The sequence below is a fragment of the Meleagris gallopavo genome, chromosome 14 (assembly GCF_905368555.1).
Source record: "Meleagris gallopavo chromosome 14, MGAL_WU_HG_1.1, whole genome shotgun sequence".
Taxonomy (NCBI): domain Eukaryota; kingdom Metazoa; phylum Chordata; class Aves; order Galliformes; family Phasianidae; genus Meleagris; species Meleagris gallopavo.
In genome coordinates this window covers 11,218,780-11,242,668 of record NC_139417.1, presented here as the reverse complement: position 1 = coordinate 11,242,668, position 23,889 = coordinate 11,218,780, and the positions used below count along the sequence as shown (strand labels likewise).

The following is a 23,889-nucleotide window of genomic DNA, read 5'->3' as shown; positions in this document are numbered from 1 at the left end:
GAGGTGCCCCATATCTGTTTTTCAGTTCCACCTATCTTCAATTCTTCCAAACAAGGAAACCCCACAACACCTGAACTGAGTGGGAATGCTCCTCTCCGTTCAACAACTCATGAACCAGATGAAACATCAGCTCAGAACAGTGAAGGAGTGAGTAGACACAACACAAACATCCTTTCATGATTTCTCCTTGTCTACATGCATTTCACAAAGCTGGCAAGACACTAACCACTGCATATCTCAGAAGGGACAGAATTAGGTACAGACAGTTCCCTAAAATCAATTGTAATCATGTGGTATTTAAAAGTTATCAGAGTCCAAGTAATCATTCAAAAAGTCTGAAGTAATGTTGAAAGGCTTCTTTAAAATAGTTTCACACACAATATCAATCAGAAAGAAAAAAACCACAAAATCTCAGCTAGAAGGCAGGAAGCTTCCTATTTCTAGGAAGCGAGAGACCTGGTTCTGCCCAGTTCGGTCATTCGGTCATCAGAAGTACCTACAGTAAAATACCAGTGAATCCTATGCAGAACTGTACAAAAGGCCCCAATTTTATAATGCTGAATACAAGTGTTCTTGAACCTATACTCAAAGAAGGAGCCATGTCCTGCCTGCGACCAGCTACGTTCCTGCTCCCCCAACACCCACATCCAGAAGATCTCACCCACCCCACTTCTTTTGTCATGTGAGTTCTTACCTGCATTTGGGACCCAATAACGGTATTATTGCAGGCCAACTCTGTTTTGTTGATTGTGTCTAGCATAGCAGTTTTGCCCACGTATTCTTTATTAGAGTTCAGATGACGCTCCAACAGGTTTTGTACATCAGCGCTGTACTGGTTAGTAAAGGCTTCTTCATACTGATCTGTCCAGAGTCGTATTCGATTCTCCCACCCTTCAGCTGTGTTTTCATCCAAGGCGTGTGCTTCAGAAGGGGAATTCTGCACCAAAGAGCAACAGGTGAATGACTAGCAAACAATGGGAAAAACCTATCCACAGTGCTCTGAGTATATGAATAGACTACAAAAAAGGCATATATACTCCAAGTTAAGAAAGCATTGTTATGATGACACCTTTTTCAGAATCTCCATTCTTCAAAAATATTCTTCAACAGTGCACTCAGGAATCTATAAAGAACTGTGTGTCAGACTAAGGCCTCTTGAGAATGGGTATCTGGCACTGTTACATACAAGAAAATTAAGCCAGCATTTGGCCAGAATTCTTTTTAAGTCACTTTGGAAAAAAATAATTATGCAGATTAAAAAAGCAAAGGAACAGAACACACAAATGCAAGTAAATCTCATGCAAGCTTGTCTTATAGTCAACCCACTCACAGCCAACATAATGCTAGATGATGCTGATTGTATCTCAGTCTTTGCACTGACTGATCCCAAAATACTTCCAAAAAACCTTCTGGCTAAATGGTCACCAAGGTTTCAAGAAACTGAATGTACTGCACAAGATAATACCCAGAATGTTAAAACTGCAAGTCCTAAGCAGTGTAAGGAAGAGAGGGTAAAATCAGGTAATCCATTTATATCATCTTGTAAGGGAGGAGATGAAAAGAAGCTGGTAGAAAAAAAAAAAAAAAAAGCTTCATTCTTTACTTGACAATAATTGGAATAATCAATGAATAATATTCCAGAGGTAAAAAACTTAACTGGCTTTTAGGACCAAGACTGTATGACATATTGAAATATCAGTAACCAGAACCACTGAAAAATGATCATTTTCATCATACATACTAAAAGCATAAAAATCGCACATATTTTTACCCTCTCCAGGCACTCGAGTGCTATGGAGACAAGTACGCACCTAGGCAGACACACCACAGAGTCTCCCCATTTCCTCCGAGTCAACTGCTTGGAGTCTCCCCCAGTTACAGTACTGGAATCTGAGGGAACTTCAAGGTAACTTCTGTGTATGTAGGGATATTTAGTTCTAAGTTTCCTTCCTGTACCTTTTTTTTTTTTTTGGTCAAATATGCTTTATATTGTATAATCAAACCTATTAGTATTGCCAAAAAAGAGATAAATATACCATTCCATCCACCCCAGGTAAGAGGATGTGGAGAGAAAAAAGGCAACACTGCTAGGGACACCAACACTTAACTTGATGCAATCAAATGATAAGTGACCTCACAAGAGAGCAGCCACAACCAGTTCTGCATCTTAAACACCTCATTCAAAGGTGTCACGAATCAGTCTTATCTCTTGGAACAGGATGATACTAACTTACAGAAGTGATGAGCCATCTGAAGCAAAAGCCAGGTTCAAGGGGTTATTCATGGGATACCCTTTTGAGCAGGCCTGCTTGCAGTGTGTGGAAAGGCTTGGGATTATTTTGACATAGATACCAGTCCAAAATTCCCCAGACAAACAATGAGAGGCACAAAATTAGAGGGTAAAAAAACCAACCAAACAACAACAACAAGAGTATTATCACAGATGCTTCTCAGTTCCACTCACCTTCATTCTCAATGACTTTCGTGAGCCCTCTCGAAAAGCCTGCCCCCGGAACAAGGAGAGAGAAGAGAAGAAAGAAGTATTTTATAACCTTTCCTCAGAACTAGTGCTTCAGAATGGCAGATTTTACGCAAGAGATCAACTCTTAACAACAGATGACAAGAAATACAGAAAGACCTACAGAAGAAGCAATGGATATTCATCAGGAGATTCTGCCATGTAAATCCAGCGCAAGTCTTGTCAGCCAAGACTTCTGAGCTGAAAAGTCCTGCTTCATGCTTAGTATAAAATCTCAGAATCAAAAGCCATACTGTTCTGATTGAACTCATTTGCTCTGACAGAAGAAAGGGTCAACAACAGAATCAAACCAGTTCATACACCACAACATACTCATATGTGACGCATGTCCCCATTCTTTTATTTAATCACTGCCTACCAGAACAACTTCAAGGGAACCCTAAACTTGAGGAAAATCAGGTAACACTAGTAGATGATCAGAAAGAACGCATATTTCCATTCCAATTTTTTCAGTCACCAAACCCTCACAAATGTCAGTAAAGTCATCCCTCAGTACATCTTTGTTGCTACCTACATAGTTCTCCACACATACACCATCTCTGTCTCTGAAGAACAGTGCCAAGAAGCACTGCAGCCCAGTATAACGTAATCTGCTAAAAAAGGCCACATTCACTTCATTTTTCATTCCATTCATAGACTGCTTTTTTGGCATAAGCAGACTCCAAGAGCTAATCCTAATAGAGCAGAAGGGAAAATATGAGAGTTCAATCTCTGAACATGAATGGACAGTGTTGGGAAATGAGGGTGGAGTTGGAGTAAGGTAATTCTAAACAGCCACACACTCTAGGAGGTCACAAATAAAAGGAGTCATATTACTACAACAGAAAGAGCAATTCCTGAGAAGACAAAAGCTTGTCTATTGACAAGCTCACAATCTGCTCTCAAAAATATTCCACGTAGCGTGTGATAGGAACTAGAGCAAGCTCGTCTCATTCCACATACCTTGATCTTTTTGGCCTTTGGAGCAGTGCGAGCTTTCTCTGTGCTCCTCTTCCTCTTCTTCGGTTTGGTTCTGCGGACGCGGTTGACAGTCAGCGTGATGCTTGTAGGGGTGTGCTGCGTAGCTGTGTACAGCACTGTAGAGGGAGATAGTTCTTCATCCCAGCTCTCAGTTGCACTGCTGTCCCCACCTACAGAGAGGAGTGCTTCATTAGCAACCTTATAATTCATCCCACAGAGAGCAGCTCAACCTTACAACCACTTCCATCAAGATGACTCAATAGTTCTACACGGTTCTTCCCCATGAAAACTATACCATTCCAGTTTTTCCTCTCAAGTTGAGAACGGGGTTTCTGATACAGAATAGCACTGATGAACATACATTTTAGTTCATAAGATTATCTGATTGCCCCACGAACTAACTGAGGTGAAGAAAAATCCCAGCAGTTGGTAGGAAAAGAACGTTAGCAGGTGTCGATCACAATTAGATGATTACATCAGCCAAAAGACAAAGGTCTTGTAGAAGGAAAGCAAAAGTCACTATTGTCAGAATTACAAACTCATTTACCTGACACGTTGTCCTGCTTCCGGCGGCGGAGTCTGATCACCTTCCCCCTGCTCATTCCTCTGCCAAACGAGAATGCACAATTGAAGCTGGTTTGTAGGAGTAAAGTCACTTGAAATTCAACAGGATGTCACAAGATGCGTGCCCTCAGTGGGGCCCAGGATGATAAGAACATCGATTTAACATCCTCATCTCCACTCCTGGTGCCACCAACACTTGTCAGGCTGACAACGCAAAGGAGGAGGGTCAATACTAGGTAAAGCACTGGAAAGAACGCTCCAGTTAGCAAAAGGAAGTCCGTCCCAAAGCCCAAACAAGAAAAGAGTTTGGCTTGAGAACTCAGCACAAAGAGCAGTCAAGATCTGCACTGCACCAAAGCTTACCTGCACTTCTCACACTTGAGGAGGAAACCATCTTGAGAAACACTGCAGTGGCACCAAGTGGGAATTGATTCTCCTTCTGAGGAGCTCTCACTGTCCCCGGAGTTCTCCTCATCGGGTGAGTGCAAGCCGTTCAGTTCTGCACGAGGTATAATGGTCTGGACAGGAGGAGAGGCTGGTGGCGTTGGAGGAGGAGGGGCTCCATAATTATGATCCTGAAAATGAGTATTGGCAGTACTACTTTTAATGTGAAGATATGATGTCTGGAAACTTCCCAGGTTATTATTGTTTTACACCCGTTGTTAAGTAATCTGAATTCCTCAATCTACCAAGGAGGTAAAGCTCTGAAAGAGGTGAATGGTTTTCTTCATGAATTACATTCATCAGTGAATAAAATTCAGAATCTATACAAGCAACTAAACTATTTCATCATTAACTGTCAATCTGAGATGACATCTGTGGTCAAACACTGGAACATGTTGCCCAGAGATGCCGTGAAGTCTGTTAGTTGAGATGCTCAAACTCTACTGGACGCAGTTCTGGGCAATATGCTCTGCCTGAGCAAGGGCGGGGTTAGGCTACGTGATCTCAAAAGACCCCTTTCAACCTCAAAGATGCTATGACATCCTGTTCAATCCATGTTCAAACCATGTTCCCACTCTTTCTTACTGCTCCTTATTTCTCATAAATTATCAATATGAAAACCTGTGTAGTTTAAACAGCACAAATAATGTACAATGAACCAAAGAGGGCACAGAATTACTGCCAGGAAAATACTTCATATTCATATACAGTCACACTTCATTCAGTTTAAAAAAAATGTCACCTAGAATGCTAATAAAACTTGCTATAACGTATGCAAGTCTTCACAAATAATAAACACAGAAATGCAAAATGTATGGCACAACTCAGCTGTAACTCAGTGTTCCCTCACAAAGAAAGCCAAAACTTCTAAGGCTGAACAGGCAAAGCTATGCAACAAGGAAAAAAGAGCGAAGCAGACAGTAAAGAGCTGGTTCACTGCAGAGAGAGTACTCACTGCGTAAGGCAGCCCGCGATAGCTGTGTTTCTGGGTGGCCCCATAGCCGTGGCTGGAGTACACATTCTTCTCACTGACAGCTGGACTAGCTTCCACAGACTCTGGGCTGCAGAAAGGGCCAGAAGTAAAACCCATCAATAGAACATCATTTTGAGCGCCAGTTATTCACAGCTCTTTTCTATTCACCACATGAATGAGGAAACTTCATGAAATAAAGGTGTATTATGTGCTTCACCAGGCACTATGCGTGCCGAAGTTGTACAGGATGAACCTGCTTTCAACAGAGGGAAGCAGCTCAGTAAGGGCCACCCTGGATAACTCGTCTTACATAAAACCTGCCTCAGTCTGAGAAGTTTAAGAAATAGTAACAATTAAGAAACGTGTAAGAAGCTCTATTTCCTTATAGTTGAGGAAGTTGGGTATAGTTCAGCATTCACATCTGAACTCAGCCAGTTTAGTCTCAAAGGCACTGAATAGTATTGCCATGTTACCTCTGTAACAGCTTACTTCAAACAGCAGCTAAGCAGCTCTCCTTCATCTGCACTTGTTTCTCTCTGATACTAATTGTTAGCAGAGTCCAATGTCCCACAATAATGTCTGCATGAAACCTGCAGCTGTCCTGACAGCATCCACTGGGAGCTGAAGATTACTGCTACAAAGGGGCAACTGAATTCATGACCTGGACAGACAGCAGCCACACTCCAATCAGATACTCCCTGTTCTTTCCATACAGCAAAACGGTGTGCAATGTGCTGAATAAGAAATTTGCTGCTGAGGTACAGTGCACTATTTCACCACATGGTGGTGAAAAAAACTGCTCAAAATGAAAGGTATATCCTTTGCAGAAAGCTGCAGAAACCCTGCTAAGAGAAGGGACAGCTGCAATTCAATGCAGGGAATATTAGATAATGAGGCTATGGACAGAATACCAGCAAGGCAATGCACTGCTTCTTAGGAGCTTCCCCGAAGCAGGAGATGGATATCGGCTAACCTCTGCACAGATCAAAAGCAGCAGAATACAGCAGCATATTACCGAATCATATCAGCAGCTGAATCCTCTTAAAAAATACAGCAGGGAGCTGAGCAAGCAGGAAAGAAAAATGCAGGAAAGGAAAACTTTACCTTGGACTTCTGCCGCTCTGATGAGATCTCGCAGGATTCTCAGTGGGTCTTACGCTGTCAGTGTGAATCAGGCAGTGCTCAGAGACTAATGGCCACTGGCCACGCGTGGGGGAGCGTTTAGGCACCACCCAAGAGCACTAACCCCTGTGCCCTTTGGACTTCCTATTAGCTCTTGAAATCTCTGCAGCACTGAGTCTGCCCCACCCTGCCACTAAACCCGGTACACGCTCTAATGCACTGACTTCCTGGGCTTCTGGCTTATTCTGGAGTCAGGTGGATCTGTCTTTTCAGTAGTAAGGAACAATGATTTATTGAACTGCAGAAACAAGAAGGCCTTTTGCCTACGTAAACCCCGCTTCTGTAGCTCAGGATTTAGATGCACAACACCATAAACTGGGCTGGTTTTTAATACAGCTACTCTCAGCTACGTAGTCAAAAGTGAAGACACAGGTGGTGATATCTCCAAGAAGAGATAGCTCTTAATAAAAGGTAGCATGTAGAACTTGGCACATCATCTAGCCTTGCTGCATCTGCACAACAAGGGTCAGGTTATGCATTTAAAACCATTCATGACTTCATTACACTTTCAGCTGAATATTAGAAGGAAAAGAGCCCGAACAGCAGGTCTGCCCTCTGCCCACGTCACTCATACTGCTAACTGCAGCCAGCCTGGAATATCAACAGCGCTGCCACAGTCATTAGCAATAAAACTTCATGATTGTTGGTGCAACGGTGTCCAGGGGCAACAATGCTGAGGCCCTTGCTGCCTCATCAGGAACCCTCTAAAGAGCTTCAACAACTTCCAATATGCAAAAGTACTCCACAGCCTTATCACCCTCTGAGATCACTGAACACAAACATCTTTCAGCACTTTCACCTCCCCTCTGCATCAGAGGCCAGAGGGGGATGCTAAAGCTCAGCCTTAAGACAGGACCAGCTAGTTTTTCTTTTGCCTTCTCTTTTACTTCATAGTGCACATCTGTGAAACTCCTTGTAAGAGACAAGAAGCTCGGTTAGCACAGATATCATGCATTAAATTTGTAGAATTTCAAAGGAGAAGTGGAAGACAGCCTTAGCTTTGAGCAGACTCAGCAAGGGACGCTTTTCAGTAAAGCAGCAGTGAATGCAAAGCCAGAAGAATAAAGCCCTGACATTGCCAGTTTTTAGAAAACAGAGAAAGAAGTCAACTCAGAAATCTTGAAAAGGTTTTTTCAGAGCACTCCAGCCTAGCCCAAAGTTGGACCTACAAATTCTTTACAACCAGTGGGAAAAATGTTTTGCAGAAGGTTTATAGACAGCCTTTTAATATTTAAATATTACAAGGGACACGGATAGGTATATCCCACTCAGTTCTGAAAGCAAGCACATAGCACACCAGTGAACTATTTAGCATTCTCTTCTACTTTAAAATTCCTAGATGTTGAGTCTTTAAAGTGTGGGAGATGCATGGTGACAAGCAGCACTGAACATTAAGTCTTGAAAAGTGAAGGATTAGATATCAACTCCAGATAACAACTTACTACATGCTCAACTCCTCCTTTGGAACAGTCTGCAAAAATACAGACTTTATGGTAGAATGCAGGATCACAAAGAATGCCTAGTGAGGCCAGTGCCAGGACAGATGAGAAAGTGCATTAGCAGTCTCACAGTTAAAACTGCTCTTACAGCTCAAAATTAATAGAAACAGGAGCATTCTGTTCTACAGTGATCAATCTGACATGCAGGTATTTGCACAGCAGGTACCTGTAATTAATGCATGGGAGAAACAGATCTTCAAAAAGCCTTTAAAAAAATGCCACAGAAAAATAGATGCTACAGTCCATACTTCAAAGAAAGATGCAGGAAAACAGGAGCACACAGAATTAACATGGGCCCTTCCTCTTCTCCCCAGCAAAAACAGTGTTCATATGAGTTGACACCGTTCTATGACAAGGGCTTTAAGAAAAGATCACAGTATTTTCAGGATTTGAAACTTTCCTGATTTCTATTAAGGCAGAATCCTGTGACGGGAACCCTCGAGGACTAACCACCAAGCTGCACTTCTTGGAATGTGCTGAGCGATAGAAACAACATACATGAAGGTGTCCACCAGGGCTGATGCTGTTGCACATCTCCAGCCAAGCTCCATGCTGCTTCAGAAATCAGTCATGTAAGCACTGGTGCTGCACCTGAGCTAGCAGAGTCCAATACTGACCTCTCGTAAAAAAGCTTTTGAAAAGTAGCTGGCCTATACATTGCCAACATCAAGCATAGGCACAGCAAATGCACTACTGCCTGTACTTGCACGTAGACCAGCCAAACAGATACAAAAAGCAGGGACGAGTGCCTCATGCTCTCAGAACTCCCCTTATGCCCATGTCATGGGGCAAACGCACCAACTTCCACAGTACCATCTGTGTTACACATTTAGAGTCCATCTCTGCATTCACCTCTCACGCAGCCCGCAGTCACCCTCCCCTGCTCCTCCGTGGGTAACACTCACTCCGATCCTGCAGCCATGTCGGAGTAGGACGTATCTGGTGTGGTGACTCCCAGAGGGATTGCAATGCTCATGACGCCCGTCGGGGATCACGGAGTCCAGAGGGCAGCGACTGGCCGCTCCGAGGGCGGAGAGGAGCCGCAGAGCCTCGGCCAACACGTCACGGACATGGGGAAACCTAATGGGGAGAAACAAAGCATTGCACCTCCATTACAGGCACCAGGTCACCCTGCAAGAGGAGATGCGGCGCATTCTACTGCCTTTCCCTTCTGTCTTCAAAGGCAGGCCACTTCTCTGGGTTACATTTTCCTTTTTCACACACATTCCTAGGAGAAATCTCTTCCTGATATCATGACAGGCACGCAGCGAGCTTCAGACACGGTGTGTAACAGTATCTAAGTGGCAATTCCCTGTTATGCCCCAAAGCGATGATCTCCCATGGAGGTGAGGAGATGAACAAACAGAGCAGGACAGCTCAGAGGCAGCTCAAACCTGGGACAGACAGGTGTCCTTGAGTCTTCAGGAGGACAAGGACAAAAAGGCCCTTTCAGGAGTGCCTCATCTTTTCTTGCGCTTGTGACAGAACTGCGATTTCTGCACTGACACCAGAGAAGAAACTGCTGCTGAAATGCCTGACTCCTGCTTCAATCCAGAGTCACATAAAACTGACTAAAAGTTAAGAAAAAGCTACAAGTTTCACAGTGTTGCAGTACTCTTTCCTTTTACAGGACACAGAACCTCTTTTAAAAATCTTCTTAGTATCGCACAGGTTTCTTTACCCTATTGATCCCTCAACCTTTGCCATGACCATCCCCAGCTGGCAGCAGCGCAAGATGTAACGAGGACAAATTCCAGCCCCTGCCTACTTGTGACTCAGCAGGACCGAAGGGTTTCAGGTGTGGTCTCTGGACTTGAGATTCACAGGACACTGTGCCACTCCAGAGGTAAAGGATGAGTTCTGGGTCACATTGCATTGGAAACCCTCCCTCCAACAAACAGCATGCAGTTTCTGTGCAACAGTAACTCCCACTTTTGGGAAAGAGGGGATTGGAGAAACACGAAATACCAAACAAAAAGGTTAGATGAGGCGAATTCCAGTTCAATTGCTTTTGTGTTGACCCAGCAGTACTTGCCCAACAGCCACCAGCACTCAGATCTTGCTGTTTGCTGCTGCTGCTTTCTGTGTACTTTCAACTCTGACAATATAACATTCAAAATGAATTGCTGAGACAAATCTCAAGTGCTGTCCAAGACCACACCACCTTCAGGCTAGATTACAGTGTGGTCTTCATGAAACTTGCTCTGGCAACACCCAAAACATCAGTCTGCACAGAAAACAGGGGCTGAGATCAAAACATTCACCCACCGCACTGGCTGGTTTCCTGTACATGCAGTATCAAACTCCTCCCAACCTCTCTCCCCTAAAATACACAGTTAAGAGAAAAAAAAAATGCAGTATGTTCTCGCCAGCACCACTGGAAGTTTTCCTAAAGCTCCGTATCTTAATGTAAATGTGATGAACTTCAGATCACAGCACAAACCTATCTCCTGTGGGATACAACGCTTTTCAAAATCAAATGGAAACAGCAATTTTGATGGCTTAATAGGTATATAGTACTTAACTGGTTTAAAAAACACATTAAAGATATATTTTTCCCAGGCTACACTCCTACCTCCTTAACCAGTCATACCAGTATAAGGACACCTGGTCCTCCCCAGTGCCATCACAACATCTGAGATGAGCATTCACCCGCACCACTGCCACAGCTCTGCGGTCCCAGATTTCCACTTGGAACAGGTCACACTCTAAAGGACTCACCATCTTCATGCCAAAATCACAAACAACTGCCTTGGCTAAATGTAAATATACGCTATTCCATTATTTCAGGTAACATTCTGTATCGACAGAAAGGACTGCAATAAATCTGAGCTGGCCAAGCGAAGGTTAGGTAACACCTGCTCTAACAGTAAATTTAATTTTCGAAACTGTTTAGGATGCAACAGCAGAAGCATTGCATTGGCTCACTTCCACAAACACTGCCCTCCATGTTACAAATCAAACAGACACAGAAAATTTACTGCTGGAAACTTTTCTCATTACTGGCACTGCGGAAGGGCTGCTGTTGAAAAATCTATGGTCATCTAACATGAACGTTAAGTGATTCAGTTACCACGTTGAGAAGGTCTTCTTTCCAAACATCACGTCACCTGGTGACACCCAAGTACGAGAGCAGTCCGCCTGAATCCCAGCAAGCACTGCCTGTTCTTCCCAGCACACCTACAAACCTCATGTCAATGGCAGATACAGAAGGGCAAGCACCTTCAGTGCAAACAGAATCAGATCAAGGCTTTTTGCCAGTTTAAGACATTTAGCTCAAAAAAATGCATCAAATTCCCAGAAGTTCAGACATGCTGTTCCATGAAGACACCTACACAGAGGCAGAACAGGCAGATCTATAAGTCATTTAACTCCTATTTCTTCTGCTTTACCTGAACTGTGCCTCAGTCTACCAAAGCAAATGCTTAGCTCTGCTCGGAGCACTAGCCGGGTTCACTAAGCAGGGAGGGAAGATGATCCCAGTTTCAAAAAAAAGCAAAAGCAAAAGCACTGTCAGGAGCATTTACCATTACTGGAGTACCATGCATCACCCGAGAGCTGCCTGACAGAGGGAGGCTGCAACCCATCCGTCCTGCAGGGTCTGACAGGACTCAGTCCTCACGTATAATAATCAAAGTAATGGGCAACACAAGTATCCATGACTAGTTACGTATATATACACTACGATTATCAGGTTACTGGCAAATTCAGTACAATGGTTAAAGATTTATCATCATTTTCTTAAGATTCTCACCTTTTATATTTTGCTATCAACGTGCAAAAAGAAATGCTCCTATGCATAAGTTTATTTCAGAGTTCAGCCTATTCTCTGGGATTTGGAGAACCATAATGAAGCACTAACGTGCACCAAACACTTCAGAATTGTTGGATGTGCCAAAATGCAACAGCCCAGGGAGGCCGGAGCCCATTCGCTGTGCTGCAGAAGACCTGAGTCAAGGGAAAAGGTAAGACCACTGCCTTTAGCTCACAGGTGGCTCCCAACAGCATTCAGAACCCACAGGCTAACGCATCAGTCAGGCTGTTCCATAGAACATAGGAAATCATACCGAGAATTCCCACCATACTTAAAGCAGCTTCCAATGCTTCACTTAGGTATCTCAACATGTGTCTACAAATACACCTACTTAGCTAAAGTCAGTGTGATAAAGCAGTTCAGCTCAGGTCACGTCAGCTACATTTAAAACTGAGGTACAAGCAAGCTAAATTGATTTTGATACAACTCAGTAAGAAGCTGGAAACTAAAAATATTTTTATTTAAATCACTTAAACCAGGTTTAAGATACTGTATGGCAATTTTCATCCATCCATGGGATTCCATCAGTTTATCTGGCTCAGAAAACATCGGTATTAGTTAACCTCATCTGCAAACTACACCCTAAGGGACTGCTGATGATGACAGTGAACAACTGAAAGAAATTAAACTATCAAAGAAATTACAAAATGCATAGTCAAGTGCTCTCAGCAGCTGACCTGGGGCCAGGGAGATTCCTCAGGAAAGCAGAATGAATAACCTCAAAACTTTGTTGCTGAAGCAGCAGTCGAGAAGTTATGCAAAACCTCTTTGTTCTGCAGACAAAGAAAAAAAATAGTTTGTGCTTTTCTTTTGGAATCATTGATGGCTTCAAGTTATATGATAAGAAATAGAAGAAAAATGTAGTAAGAGATAAAGGATCAGTAGGCAAGACTTCGCTTCCAGAAATACCTTCTGCATGACAAGCCAACTGCATTCCTTACAGCCCAGTGCACTGAGGTGGAGGTGTCAGACCAGGTTTGTTTGGGTTTTCACAGAACACCTCCCTGCCATCGTAAAACGCTACTGGAAAGTTTAATTTATGCTGATTTGAAAGTGGTTAAAGAGTCACACAGAAGGATAATTCTATTAACAAACGTGTACCAAATTAGAAAGGCGGAAGCAAATTACAGAGTAGCAGCAACCTGCGGTGACCAAACAATGTGAAGGTGGATTTACACAAGATGGCAGGCAGACACCAGGCACCTGCCTGTGCCCCACACTGGTGGGCACAGACCTGTCTGCCTTTGCACAGAGGTGATGTTCTAAAAGAACAACCTCAGCGCAGAGGGAGAAGGGCCATCGCAGCAGAGAACTTGACAGCAAAGTCCTCCTGACTTTAAGGGCTGTAAAATGAGCAAGTCTTTTGTTTTAAGAAAACTTCACCAGAAGATGCATTGGAAATCTAGCAGACTCCATGAAATGCTAGAACCTCAAAAATGTTAATAATCAAAATAAAACTGAAAAAAATATATTGTGTGGTAACAGTGAAGAAGTTAAAAAAAACCTCAAGAGGCAGAAGAAATATTTCATGGCATTTCTGTGATTAAAACAGTGAATAACATTGGCTGCACCCCATGACATACCAAGTCATTGCTGAAGATGACAAACTCTTCAAATACTGAAATGTTTTCAAAAATGAATTCAAGATGAACCCCTGAAAATACTTTTATTTTCTATTCTTCCCTTAGAGGAAACAGCAATACATGATGAAAAGAAAGTATATTATACATAAAACCTCACAGAAATTATATAGAAAACGGGAAAAAATCTCTTTCAGTTCTACAAATATCTCATTTGGGCCAGCATCAGGGGAAGAGCACTATGACAAGAGGAACACGGCCTAATTGCTGTGCTGGTTCCATAGTCTGAGGTTGTGCTCTCTCTTCCCACGGGGTAAAGCAGAACAGGCAAACGTCTGTGTATCACAGAAAAATAACAAAATGCAAACAGAACAGATCAGAATTGATATTTTGCATGTAAGGGCTTGACAAGTAACCTCCAGTGAATCCAGCTGTGGCAGTGACTACTGTGACTGTCTCCTCTAAGCCTTTGCCAAAACGGCTGGCAGGAAGGAAATGCCGCCATGTCTCATTGAGCACCACTGGCGCCAAGAACTCCCCCAAGGGGAGTAGGAGCAGAAGCAGGTAAAATATGGTTATAAGGGCAATAAATTCCTGCAACAGGGCAGAGCAGGCAACAAGGAATGGTAATACGGAAAGCCCCACAGCTGCCTGCCACACCTTGTCCATACAAGTCCTACTCTTTAAGAGTGAACTTACGAGGCCTGTCAAAGCCAGAAAATGGCTATGGCTAAAATAAGGTTAATTTAAATAATGTAAGTGACATCGGTTTAACTGTAGCAGGCCAGAAGGTTTCTTTGTTCCAGATTTTGTTGCTTGAGAATATAATAGCAAGCACGTGAACGATTCAGTGGTGTAAGCAGACAAACAGCCTAAATTAAAAAGGCTGTCGGACCCCCCTCGTAGATAAAGAGCTGTAGACCTTGAAATTGTGTTATGAAGGGATTTGAGAGAAAATCCTATACCACATGCAAGGTCAGAGGGAAAGAGAGCAATAAAGGGCAATAACTAGGATCGAGTCCAAGCTGAGGGAATTACAGTTCCCACGAGAATCCGGCCAGTCCCCGCAGCCACGGGAAGTCGCCGAATATAGGAGGAGGATCAGCAGAATTTACTGGCAGGCAGCAGAGGCCAGAAGCTGCAACCAGTGGCGGGCTGACCACAAACGAGTTGCCAAGGAGTAGGATTGCAGCCTCCCGTCCCAGAATTGGAAAAGATTCCCCCGTAATCCCACTAAATGCTCTCTGCTTCGCAAGTCTGGCTGTACGTCCTTTATACATCTATTTAAGGCCGCCACGTGATGCCGGCTGCCTGCCCGGCCACTCCCTGCCAGGCTGAACAAAACGGCTCCAGAGCAGCCCGCAGCCGGGCTCGGCGCAGACGTTGCATCAGCCAGGTGTGCAGGAAGCTGGGGGATAAAGCGACGATTTACTGCGGGGTTCCCAGAGCCGGGCCGCTTCAGGAATGCCGTGGAAAGGACGACAGGAAGGAGCGCAGCGCTTCGCACACAGAACAAGCTTCATCGCCTTCAGAAAGCCTTTGTGCTGGGGCTCCGGGCCTGGCCTTTCTCCCAGAGATGATGCAACACTGAGGAACAGGGGCTGCGCCAGAGCAAACTATTCACAGCAAGGCAGATGGCAGCGCAGCCTGAGGATCCCAGCGCTGAGCCTCAGTCTGCCTGCACTCCCTGGGAATCCTCCATTTCGCAGCGTCACCTCTCGCTCCTGCGGTGGTTTCAGGCAGGAAATAGGACACTACAATATCCAGAAAGGTGTAAAAGGGTGTTTTAAGAGCCTGGAAAATCAGTTTATTCTACAAACTGGAGGAGAAGCTGAACTCCCAGTCTCAGCAGACGAGCACAGCACCACAGCTGCATCACACAGGCCCCAAGGAGCTCCTGCACAATCCTGGTCAGCCCCACTCTCCATTACAAGTCCAAATCTGAGCCTCCTCCCTCCCACCCTCATCACCACGCATCCTCCCAGCTCCTCTCCACAGCCAGAGTTTCATTCAATCATAGAATGGTTTCATTGGAGGGGATCTTCATGGGTCTTTACCACAGAGCTCCAACCCCGTGCCGTGGGCTGGCTGCCCCCACCAGCTCAGGCTGCCCAGGGCCCCATCCATGGCCTTGAGCACCTCCAGGGATGGGCACCCACAGCTCTGGGCAGCTGTGCCACTGCCTCACCGCCCTCTGAGTACAGAATTTCTCCCTAACAACTAACCTGAACCTCCCTTCTTCTATTTTAAAGCCATTCCCCATTGTCCTGTCACTCTGTGTCCCTGTAAGAAGCCGGTCCCCCTCCCGCTTGTAAGCTCCCTTCAGGTGCTGGAAGGCCACAATGAGGTCTCCCCGCAGCATTCTCTTCTCCCAGCTGCAGAAGCCCAGCTCCCTCAGCCTGCCTTCAGAGCACAGGAGCTCCAGCACTCCAAGCAGACTCCATGGCCCTCCTCCAGACCTGCAGCATTGCACCTGGCCCTGAGATCATGCAAATACGTTTTTCCCCTGAACTGGAAGGAAGTTATTCGAGGCTTATGTAACGCTCGTTTGCCGTGCTCTAACAAACAGCAATTTGTCTAACGTGCTTTGAGTGGGAAACTCGGCCACAGGAAGATTGGCAGCCTGCACTACACACAGAGAGACGGTCAAATCCAGTTGGTAATTAAGCTACGTAATCACTGAGACGCACTAAAAGCAAGTGAATTTCACACAGTAAGGAGCTCAGGAGAGATTTCCACAATCTTCCAGTGCTGGGGCCCACATCATGCCTCTGTCAGGGAGGTCTCAGTAGGAAAACCTGACTGCTGCCCTTCCAGGCCTGGAGCCCAGAGGCATTCCAGGATCTGCCAGGAGCTTCTGCCCCCCCCACTTCCCCTGCAAATCTCACACATTTCCTGCAGGACAACTTCACACAGCTGAGGACGTACTAGTGAGCAGACAGAGCCAGTCACAGAATCATAGAAATATTAATGTTAGGAAAGAGCACTAAGACCATCCAGTCCACGACCACTAAGTCACATCCCTCAGTGCCACATCTCCACATTTCTTGAACACTTCCAGGAGCGGTACCCCCACCATCTCCTTGGGCAGCCTGTGCCAGTGTCTCACCACTCTCTTTAAGAATTTTTTTCCAAGCTGAACCTGCTCAGAACTGCAGAGATGAAAGCGCGATTGTTATTCAGAAAGCGCCCAACACCTGTTCCAAAGCACCAGCCAGAAACGCAAAGCTCAGCAGTAGCGTGCCTCCAGTCATGGTCACTTCTTCAACTTGCCCGTTTTTTGTTAATGGGATGAGAAGTGGATAATCGAGTTGAATGCATCTTCAAGCTAAATGCACATGTCCAGAAATCAGCAGACACAACCTGCAACTTGTGACTAAATAAAGATAAAAGCTACTTAGAACAGTTTCAGTTTTGCTGGCTTGCTGAAAAATTAGTAATTTCTTCCTCTGAAAAGAGCTTCGGAGCGCACAGCACTGCAACCCCACCACATGAAGTACAGGTGGGTGGTAACACAGGAGGGCTTAAATCAAACAGTTGCCAAAGAGCTACTTGTTGGGCTCGTGTGGAAGCGATGCTGAGGAAATGGTTCTGTAACGCATCCATAATGAAATTCTACCTGCCACCACAACCACTGGATTTTTTTCAATGCTGGATTATGAGAAGTGTAACGAGAACATCTTAATGACTTTTGCAATTACAACTGCACATAAGTATGTGCAGCCACATGGTGAAACATGAGAGTTGCTCACACCGGAGGAGAGGCCCAGAGCCCTTCTGCAGGCAAAGAGACGCAGTGCCTCTGTCAGCCTCCCAGTGACGGGGAAAAGGCCGATGACACAGCAGGAAGATGGGGGAAGGAGAGATTTCTTCACTGCCAATCCTTTACAATCCTTTGTGCAGGGCACTTTCTGTGAGAAGCTTCAGCAGGTTGGGACAGACAGCGCTGTCTGGACAAGGTAAGCAGCAAGGGCTGCTGTGCTGGATTGCGAAGCTGGAGGCCTTTGCTTTGCACTGCGCAGTGCCCCAACACGTTCCTGCAGTTTGCTATCTCTTTAGCCTTAAGCAAGAGAACTCGCAGTTGCTAGACAACCTCCTTCCCAGCTACAAAACAGCTCCATTTCTATGACAAATCGATAGGCTCAACGTGCAAGAAACTACAGGGTTTTGAGCTGCCTTCTTCCCCTGGACACAGGAGTGCTTCCTGCTCTGAGTCCACAGCAGCAAAGGGGAAGGAGGCTGAGCAGCTCCTGGGCAGGACCTGGAGCAGAGGAGAGGCAGGAATGCAGCCATGCCAGAGAGGAGAGAGCCCTGCACCGCCTCTGCATGTCAAGCTGGCTGGGAGAGCTCAGTCTGCATCACACAGCAGGTTTGAAGAGCTGGGAAGGACCTGCAAGGGGATTTTAAAACCCTGCACATCTGCAAAGGCACCCAGGGCAAGGTAATCTATGAAAACATAGAAACTCAGCCGTCAAGGGAGTGGTGGAATGGACAAACACATAAAAAGCACAAGTGCAATGCAGAGCCATCACCCAACTGAGTCACCCATTTCCCAGGTGAATGTACAAAGTGAGGGAGGTGCAGGATTGCCGAAGAAATCTCATTTGAATGGCACGAAAAAACAGCAAACAAGTGCCATTAGAATACTGTTTTTGATGATTATTTAATATTGTTTCAAACACTAATAAACCTCCAGACTACATCCAGCTAACCTGACACGGAGAATATCCTCCGTTAAGAACGAACCTACCAAGACAGCTTGCTCGCTGTGCCTTTCAGAGGAGCTGTAATCACATTATCGTTGTGCCATTTATTTTTTTTTTAAATGTTGCTTCTAAAAAAGGATGAAAAAGATTTAGACTTCTGCTGTGGTCAACTGGAATTCAGAAACGTTCATCTGAATACAGTGAGTGCACACAGTTACATCAGTGCTTCTCTGTAGAGGATTTCAGAAAGCCTTAATCATATCTTAAACATCTGAAGCAACACAGTATGGGAAAGAACCGAGTTCCAAAGATGCAAGCCACAAGGCATTAAGTTTCAGAGCTCCCTTCACATGTTGTGTGTCTTATGCAAGGCAGTATGCTAGCACCAGGTTAACTATTTCTCCTCTAAATTAATCTTTACTTCATGACCTTGTTGTTGACTGAACATCTGAACTTGCTCCAACTTTAAAGATCTTAAACACCAGTGTCAGGAAAGAACTATTAATGTTTTGTTGTTTTTTTCTTAAGCACACAATATATTTCCTCCAGAAAGAAACAAGCTGGACCTATTTTAAATGGCTAAAATGAACGTTTGCTCCTTTCCCTTTCTCTGTGAACTGTGCCAATGTTTAATTATGGTCATAGCTGAGAAACTGTATTTCAAGACTGACTTTGTCCAATCTCCGTTGATATTGCTATGCTTTTGCCAGCAAATCTCAAAAGTCCTTTTAGAGAAAGATCAAGTCCTCTCCCAATTGTCTTTTCAATGAGCTGAGTAAGTTGAGCTCCTTTAAGCCTCACATCATGAGGCTTATTTTCCAGTCCCGGATCATTTATGCAGCTGTCCTTTGAATTCTCTCCAAATACACTGGCATTCTTCTTGAAGCATGGAAACCAAAATTCAATTCTATCAGTATCAGTCTAAACGTTACTGTTTGTAGGATTACTTATTTATTTTTCCTTGACATTCCTCTCTTCGTTGTTTTATTTTTTTTTAATTTTTTTTATTTTTTTTAATGTGCCCAAGAATCAATTAACCCTTCAAACAAAACACTGACCCAAGCAGCACGTAGAGGCAGTTAGCTGAGATGACCTTAAGGGCCTTGGAGCTGCAGCTTTCCAAAACACCATTTCACAATGCATGGCTGGGTTTCCAGTTTTGCTAACAAATGCACCACCTTGCAACTGGGTGGGTTCAGGCATTTCGTTGAAAGGTGGCAAAAACAATTGAGAGCTCCCTAATGATACTTCATTATCCTACTCGTGTGACTTACGCAAGCTTTATCAAATATTTTATTCCATGCAGATAAAAAGATACTAAAGAGCAGTAAATTAAAAGCTGATTTCATCTCACAACCTTCTCTAAAGCTAGGTGTGTCCTCCCAAAGTTACAATCCCAGATATTTCAGATCTCCACTGTTAATGCAGTTTCCCCAACACAACCACATCTAGTCGCAGTGCATCCCGCCTTCCCCCCTCACAGCAGCCACGTCCCTGCAGTGACACCCGCCCCAGCTTCCCCCTGCCACACATCACACGGGCTGGAAGGGACCACTGGAGGTGAGCTGTCTGAAATCCCCTTCTCTCCCAAAAGCAGAGCCAATTGGGATCAAGTTGCTCAGACCTTTGCCCATTTCTTCTCCAGGGCCACTAGTGTGCATTTTAAGGTCAAAAATATGCATTTTAAGGCCAAAAATAACCTTCTGATGATCTGACTTTCCACCTAACGAAGACTGGAAAATCTCACCTAGTTGCTTTTATACTTGGCGTCGCAGCTTACAAATGAACGAGACTGTGTTTGTGGAACACGGCCTGAAAAACAGCACATGGATTTACCATAATTCTTTGGGGGAAGTTTAAAACCGTGTAACAGACTGCACACAGCCCAGAGATCCCAAGGCAGCATCAACCCAAGCCATTAAATCTTCACAGCATGCAGGATGTGTGTGTAGCTTTTTTTAGGAAAAAAAGAAGTGTAAAACCTTTTTTAAACTAAAACTACATTGAACACATTCTCAGAAGCCTTTGGAGAATGCTTCAAACAACCCCAGTGCAGCTCCAGCTCTAACTACTCCTCTGAAGGAGCCTGCTTCTGCCTAGCATAAATAGATGTTGGCTGAAGGTGTTAGCTTCCCCACAGCTTCATAAAACATGTATTAACAGCCAATGCACTGACGTAATTTTAATTGTTCTCTTTCACATTCACAGTGCTAAGACTTACCAGCACCTATCTTTATCAGTACTTTTATTTACCAACACACTTGCAGCATCTGTTTTCTTGACTGCTCAGACAAGGATGTCTCTCAGCCTTTCAGCAGCACAGAATACCCTCCAGCTCCACAGGGCAGTTAATACAAAGCTCACCCATTCCTGCCTCAGTCACTAACAAGAATCTACCTTTCCCCTCAAAAAACCACAATTACATACAAAGGATTAATGCAGACATACACTTATCCATATGAAAAAAAAAAACAACCACCAAACCAAAAGTAAGTCACAACGGTCAAGTTGTTCCCCTTTCCTTAAAGAACAGCAACGTGAAATTAAAACAACTACAATCAGGGCTGTGTTTAGTAAAACAGCATGAACTACTACACTGAAATTAGAGATCTCAGCCAAGATCCTGCAATCTTCTCACCTTACATTCTTCCCTAAGCTCCAATTTTTGGCCCTGACCAAGAGGAACAAAACCTCATGTCTCACTCAGGAGTCACTCTTGTTCTTGCATTACATTCTCCGCTCTCACTCCTGTCTTGGATGCTCAGTGCCGTACTCTCTGCCAACAGCAAGGAACCTCTTTAAACCTGGAAAACTGTGGAACAGAAGAAAAAAAAAAAAATCCCATCACGTGAGTAAATGAGGCTTGACAGAATGATGGATGCTGCAGGTTCATGAGTATGAAGGCGCTCCTAAGATGGGTTGCGCCTGGTACAGCTTCACAGAAGCGTAAAAGATGCTGGTTTGCCGCATTCAGGAGGGAGATGCTCAGCTATTTAGATTGGATGCATTCCGTACAAGACCGAAGATGAGTAACTCACAGCTGGACAGATTCTCTTCTAGAAGAAAGCTGTTTTCTCTTCCCTGTACCTTCAACACCAGCATCTCCTCATCTGCATCTTTTCTCTGTTCCTTTTCAAGCACAAGATGCTGAATACACCCAAGGAAAAAAAACATAAACAGCCAGAGAATTCAGGCCAGCAAGCTTTAACCAAGAGGAATTTCACATGCAGCAGTCATCTTGGGGCTAATTTAATTTGTCATTATGGAAAAACTGAGAACTGTCAAGACCTCAGCCGGGTAACAGTTGGATAGGAGAATGAGTTCAGCACAGCAGGAACACAGCACAGAGTTATCTGCCCAAATAATGCAGAAGCATCCAAAAACAGCTTGTCAAAGACACTCTGAAGCCCCCTTCACATAGTTTATCAATCCAGATAGACACAAATCATTACCAACATTGTTCTTAAGTTGAACTATCTCGAAGCATTACAATGCTGGTGAAAATAAGCAGGAAAAATGCCATGGCTCATATTACAAGGCTTCCCCAGCAACAATTCAGATTATTTTCTCACCTGTGTCCACTACACAATGCACTCCCACCACAGCTATTAACATCAGTACTGCTCTGCTGCACTGCTGAAAGACACAAAAGGGACGTGCAGAACCTGCAGAGCACCAACCTGGAGGTGATGCAGGCCAGGCTGCATGGGGCCCTGGGCAGCCTGAGCTCGTGGCTGGCAGCCCTGCCCACAACACAGGGTTGGAGCTGAATGATCTTTAAGGTCCCCCTCTCAGAAGCTAAGCTGTTCTTTGATTCTGTGACCTGGCGTGGGTGAGACAACTGCCCCACTGCCTGCCATGGCCGCCTCGCTTGTTCGCTCTCAGCCCCCGCAGGCTGATGAGCATCCAGGAGAACAGGCATCATCCCAACAAACAGAGATCAGCAGTTTAACTGCACAGATCTTAACCTAAGCTGAATTATACCTTCTGAACGCTAACACAACTTCAGAGCAATTCCCATTGTTCAAGAGACCAATTTTTACTTTTTAAACCCACAAGCTATTTCAGTAAAACCATCCTTCCTAACAACCCAGGTAATTTTGTTTTACAGAACACAGAAAAGTTTCCATCATGTTTCAAATATATGTCAAGGCCGTTTATTTCCTCCCTCACAACCTTCTTGGCAAGTAAAAGTGAAAGCATCAGAATTCCATCAAAATGTTGCCCCAACACAGTGACTCTCGTGGGAGCAGCCTGCTTTGCTATCACTCACAGAAAGTAGGGAAGCCTTAAACTCTGACACTACAAGTGCAACAAAAAGCTGCAAGTTTTGCTCACAGCTGTTTGCTCTGAAATCACCCCATGCATCTCCTCTGGGCAATACTGCAGAAAAGGGATGCTCAGCCCCAGTACTTCCAAAAGGATCCCTGTTGCATTTCCCTGCAGCTCTGTGAGAACCAGAGGAGCAGTGCCAACACCTGGCCCAGCCATTCCATTCCTCCCACTCCTGCCAGGTACCTTTCTCCCCACCTGCAATTCGCTGAATTTCTGCTGACCACAGTTTCAAGCTAACAGTCCCAATCTCCACCAAAGAAAGAGCAAACCAGTGACAGCAGATTTCAGTGCATGCTCTCCTATGAGATTTTCACGAAGGGCATTCTGAACCTGCAACGGCTGAAGAGACTGCTAAATGACAGACTTGTGCCACTGCACATGAGCTCTCTGCACCCACCCTATCACCCTCCGACCCAGGCTGTGCTCTGTCTCTTGGCAGCTAAGCCAGACAAGCAGCAGGCACCGTTCTTCTGACAGCACAGACAAAATCGGTGTGTGCAAGGGCTGCTGCCAGCTTAGGATTCCGGCCCAAGAACGTCTCACCGCAGAGCAGCCTCCCTGCACAGAGCCCCACTGGGAGGACACGGCATCTCCTTCGTGTCTGACCTACACCAGGGCTGCTCTGCTTTCTGCACAGATCCTCCTGCTGACAAGACTTTACAGAAAGGGGCAGGTTTGAGAATGGTGCACCCTCAAATATAACAGTCTGCTGCTTGATGAAACTTCCCACCTTCTTCTCTTAGTGTACGTTGTTTGATTTGGGGTTATTTGCACAGGTCTTATGAAATAAAGGATAACTCTTGTAACAATAACCCTTGTAACAAATGAGAATTCTTGCCCATGATATATACTACTCACGCCCAACATGAATTTTTGCACTGCAGTATGCACTCGGAGGTGCCACGACATGTTAACACTTAAATCACTTTATTCCAACTCGAATGGCCAAGATGCTGCCTTTAGTTGCACTAGTCCCCCCAGGCCCACCATATAAGGACTGAGAAGCAGCTCACACTGGGATGTGCAGCACACGGCCAATTGCTTTACATCAGGAAGATACCGCTCCAACCAAGTCCTCCATATTAAAAGAGATGGCATCGAAGTTCCCTCTGCACGCAGCCTTGGCCAAATTCACATTTTGCTGTGTTCTCCTCATACACATTTCTACACATTCTTCTCAACGCAGCCATACGGAATACTTGACATACATAAATTTTTAAAACACCTGATTGACAACATATCCTCCCTAACTCATGTTTTGTCAATATCTCACAAGTCACAATGACCCACAAG

General features: G+C 44.7%; 1 protein-coding gene across 4 annotated transcripts in view; it reads right to left on the bottom strand.

Annotated features, from left to right (window-relative positions):
- Positions 1–23,889, bottom strand: part of SETD5 (SET domain containing 5) — a 60,737-nt gene that overhangs the window by 29,695 nt on the left and 7,153 nt on the right. For 2 of the 4 annotated variants that reach the window (XR_014886250.1, XM_085235402.1), the window contains exons 2-8: positions 9,067–9,241; positions 5,463–5,568; positions 4,427–4,638; positions 4,047–4,105; positions 3,482–3,669; positions 2,465–2,503; positions 695–937 (exon numbers count right to left, since the gene is read on the bottom strand). Coding sequence is in view for 3 of the 4 variants with exons in the window: in XM_085235402.1 (XP_085091528.1) it covers positions 695–937; positions 2,465–2,503; positions 3,482–3,669; positions 4,047–4,105; positions 4,427–4,638; positions 5,463–5,568; positions 9,067–9,137 (918 nt within the window). In the remaining variant the exon portion in view is untranslated. Of the gene's footprint in view, positions 1–694; positions 938–2,464; positions 2,504–3,481; positions 3,670–4,046; positions 4,106–4,426; positions 4,661–5,462; positions 5,569–6,584; positions 6,750–9,066; positions 9,242–23,889 lie in introns of those variants that run through there. The other 2 variants (XM_085235404.1, XM_085235403.1) reach the window with 2 other exon arrangements.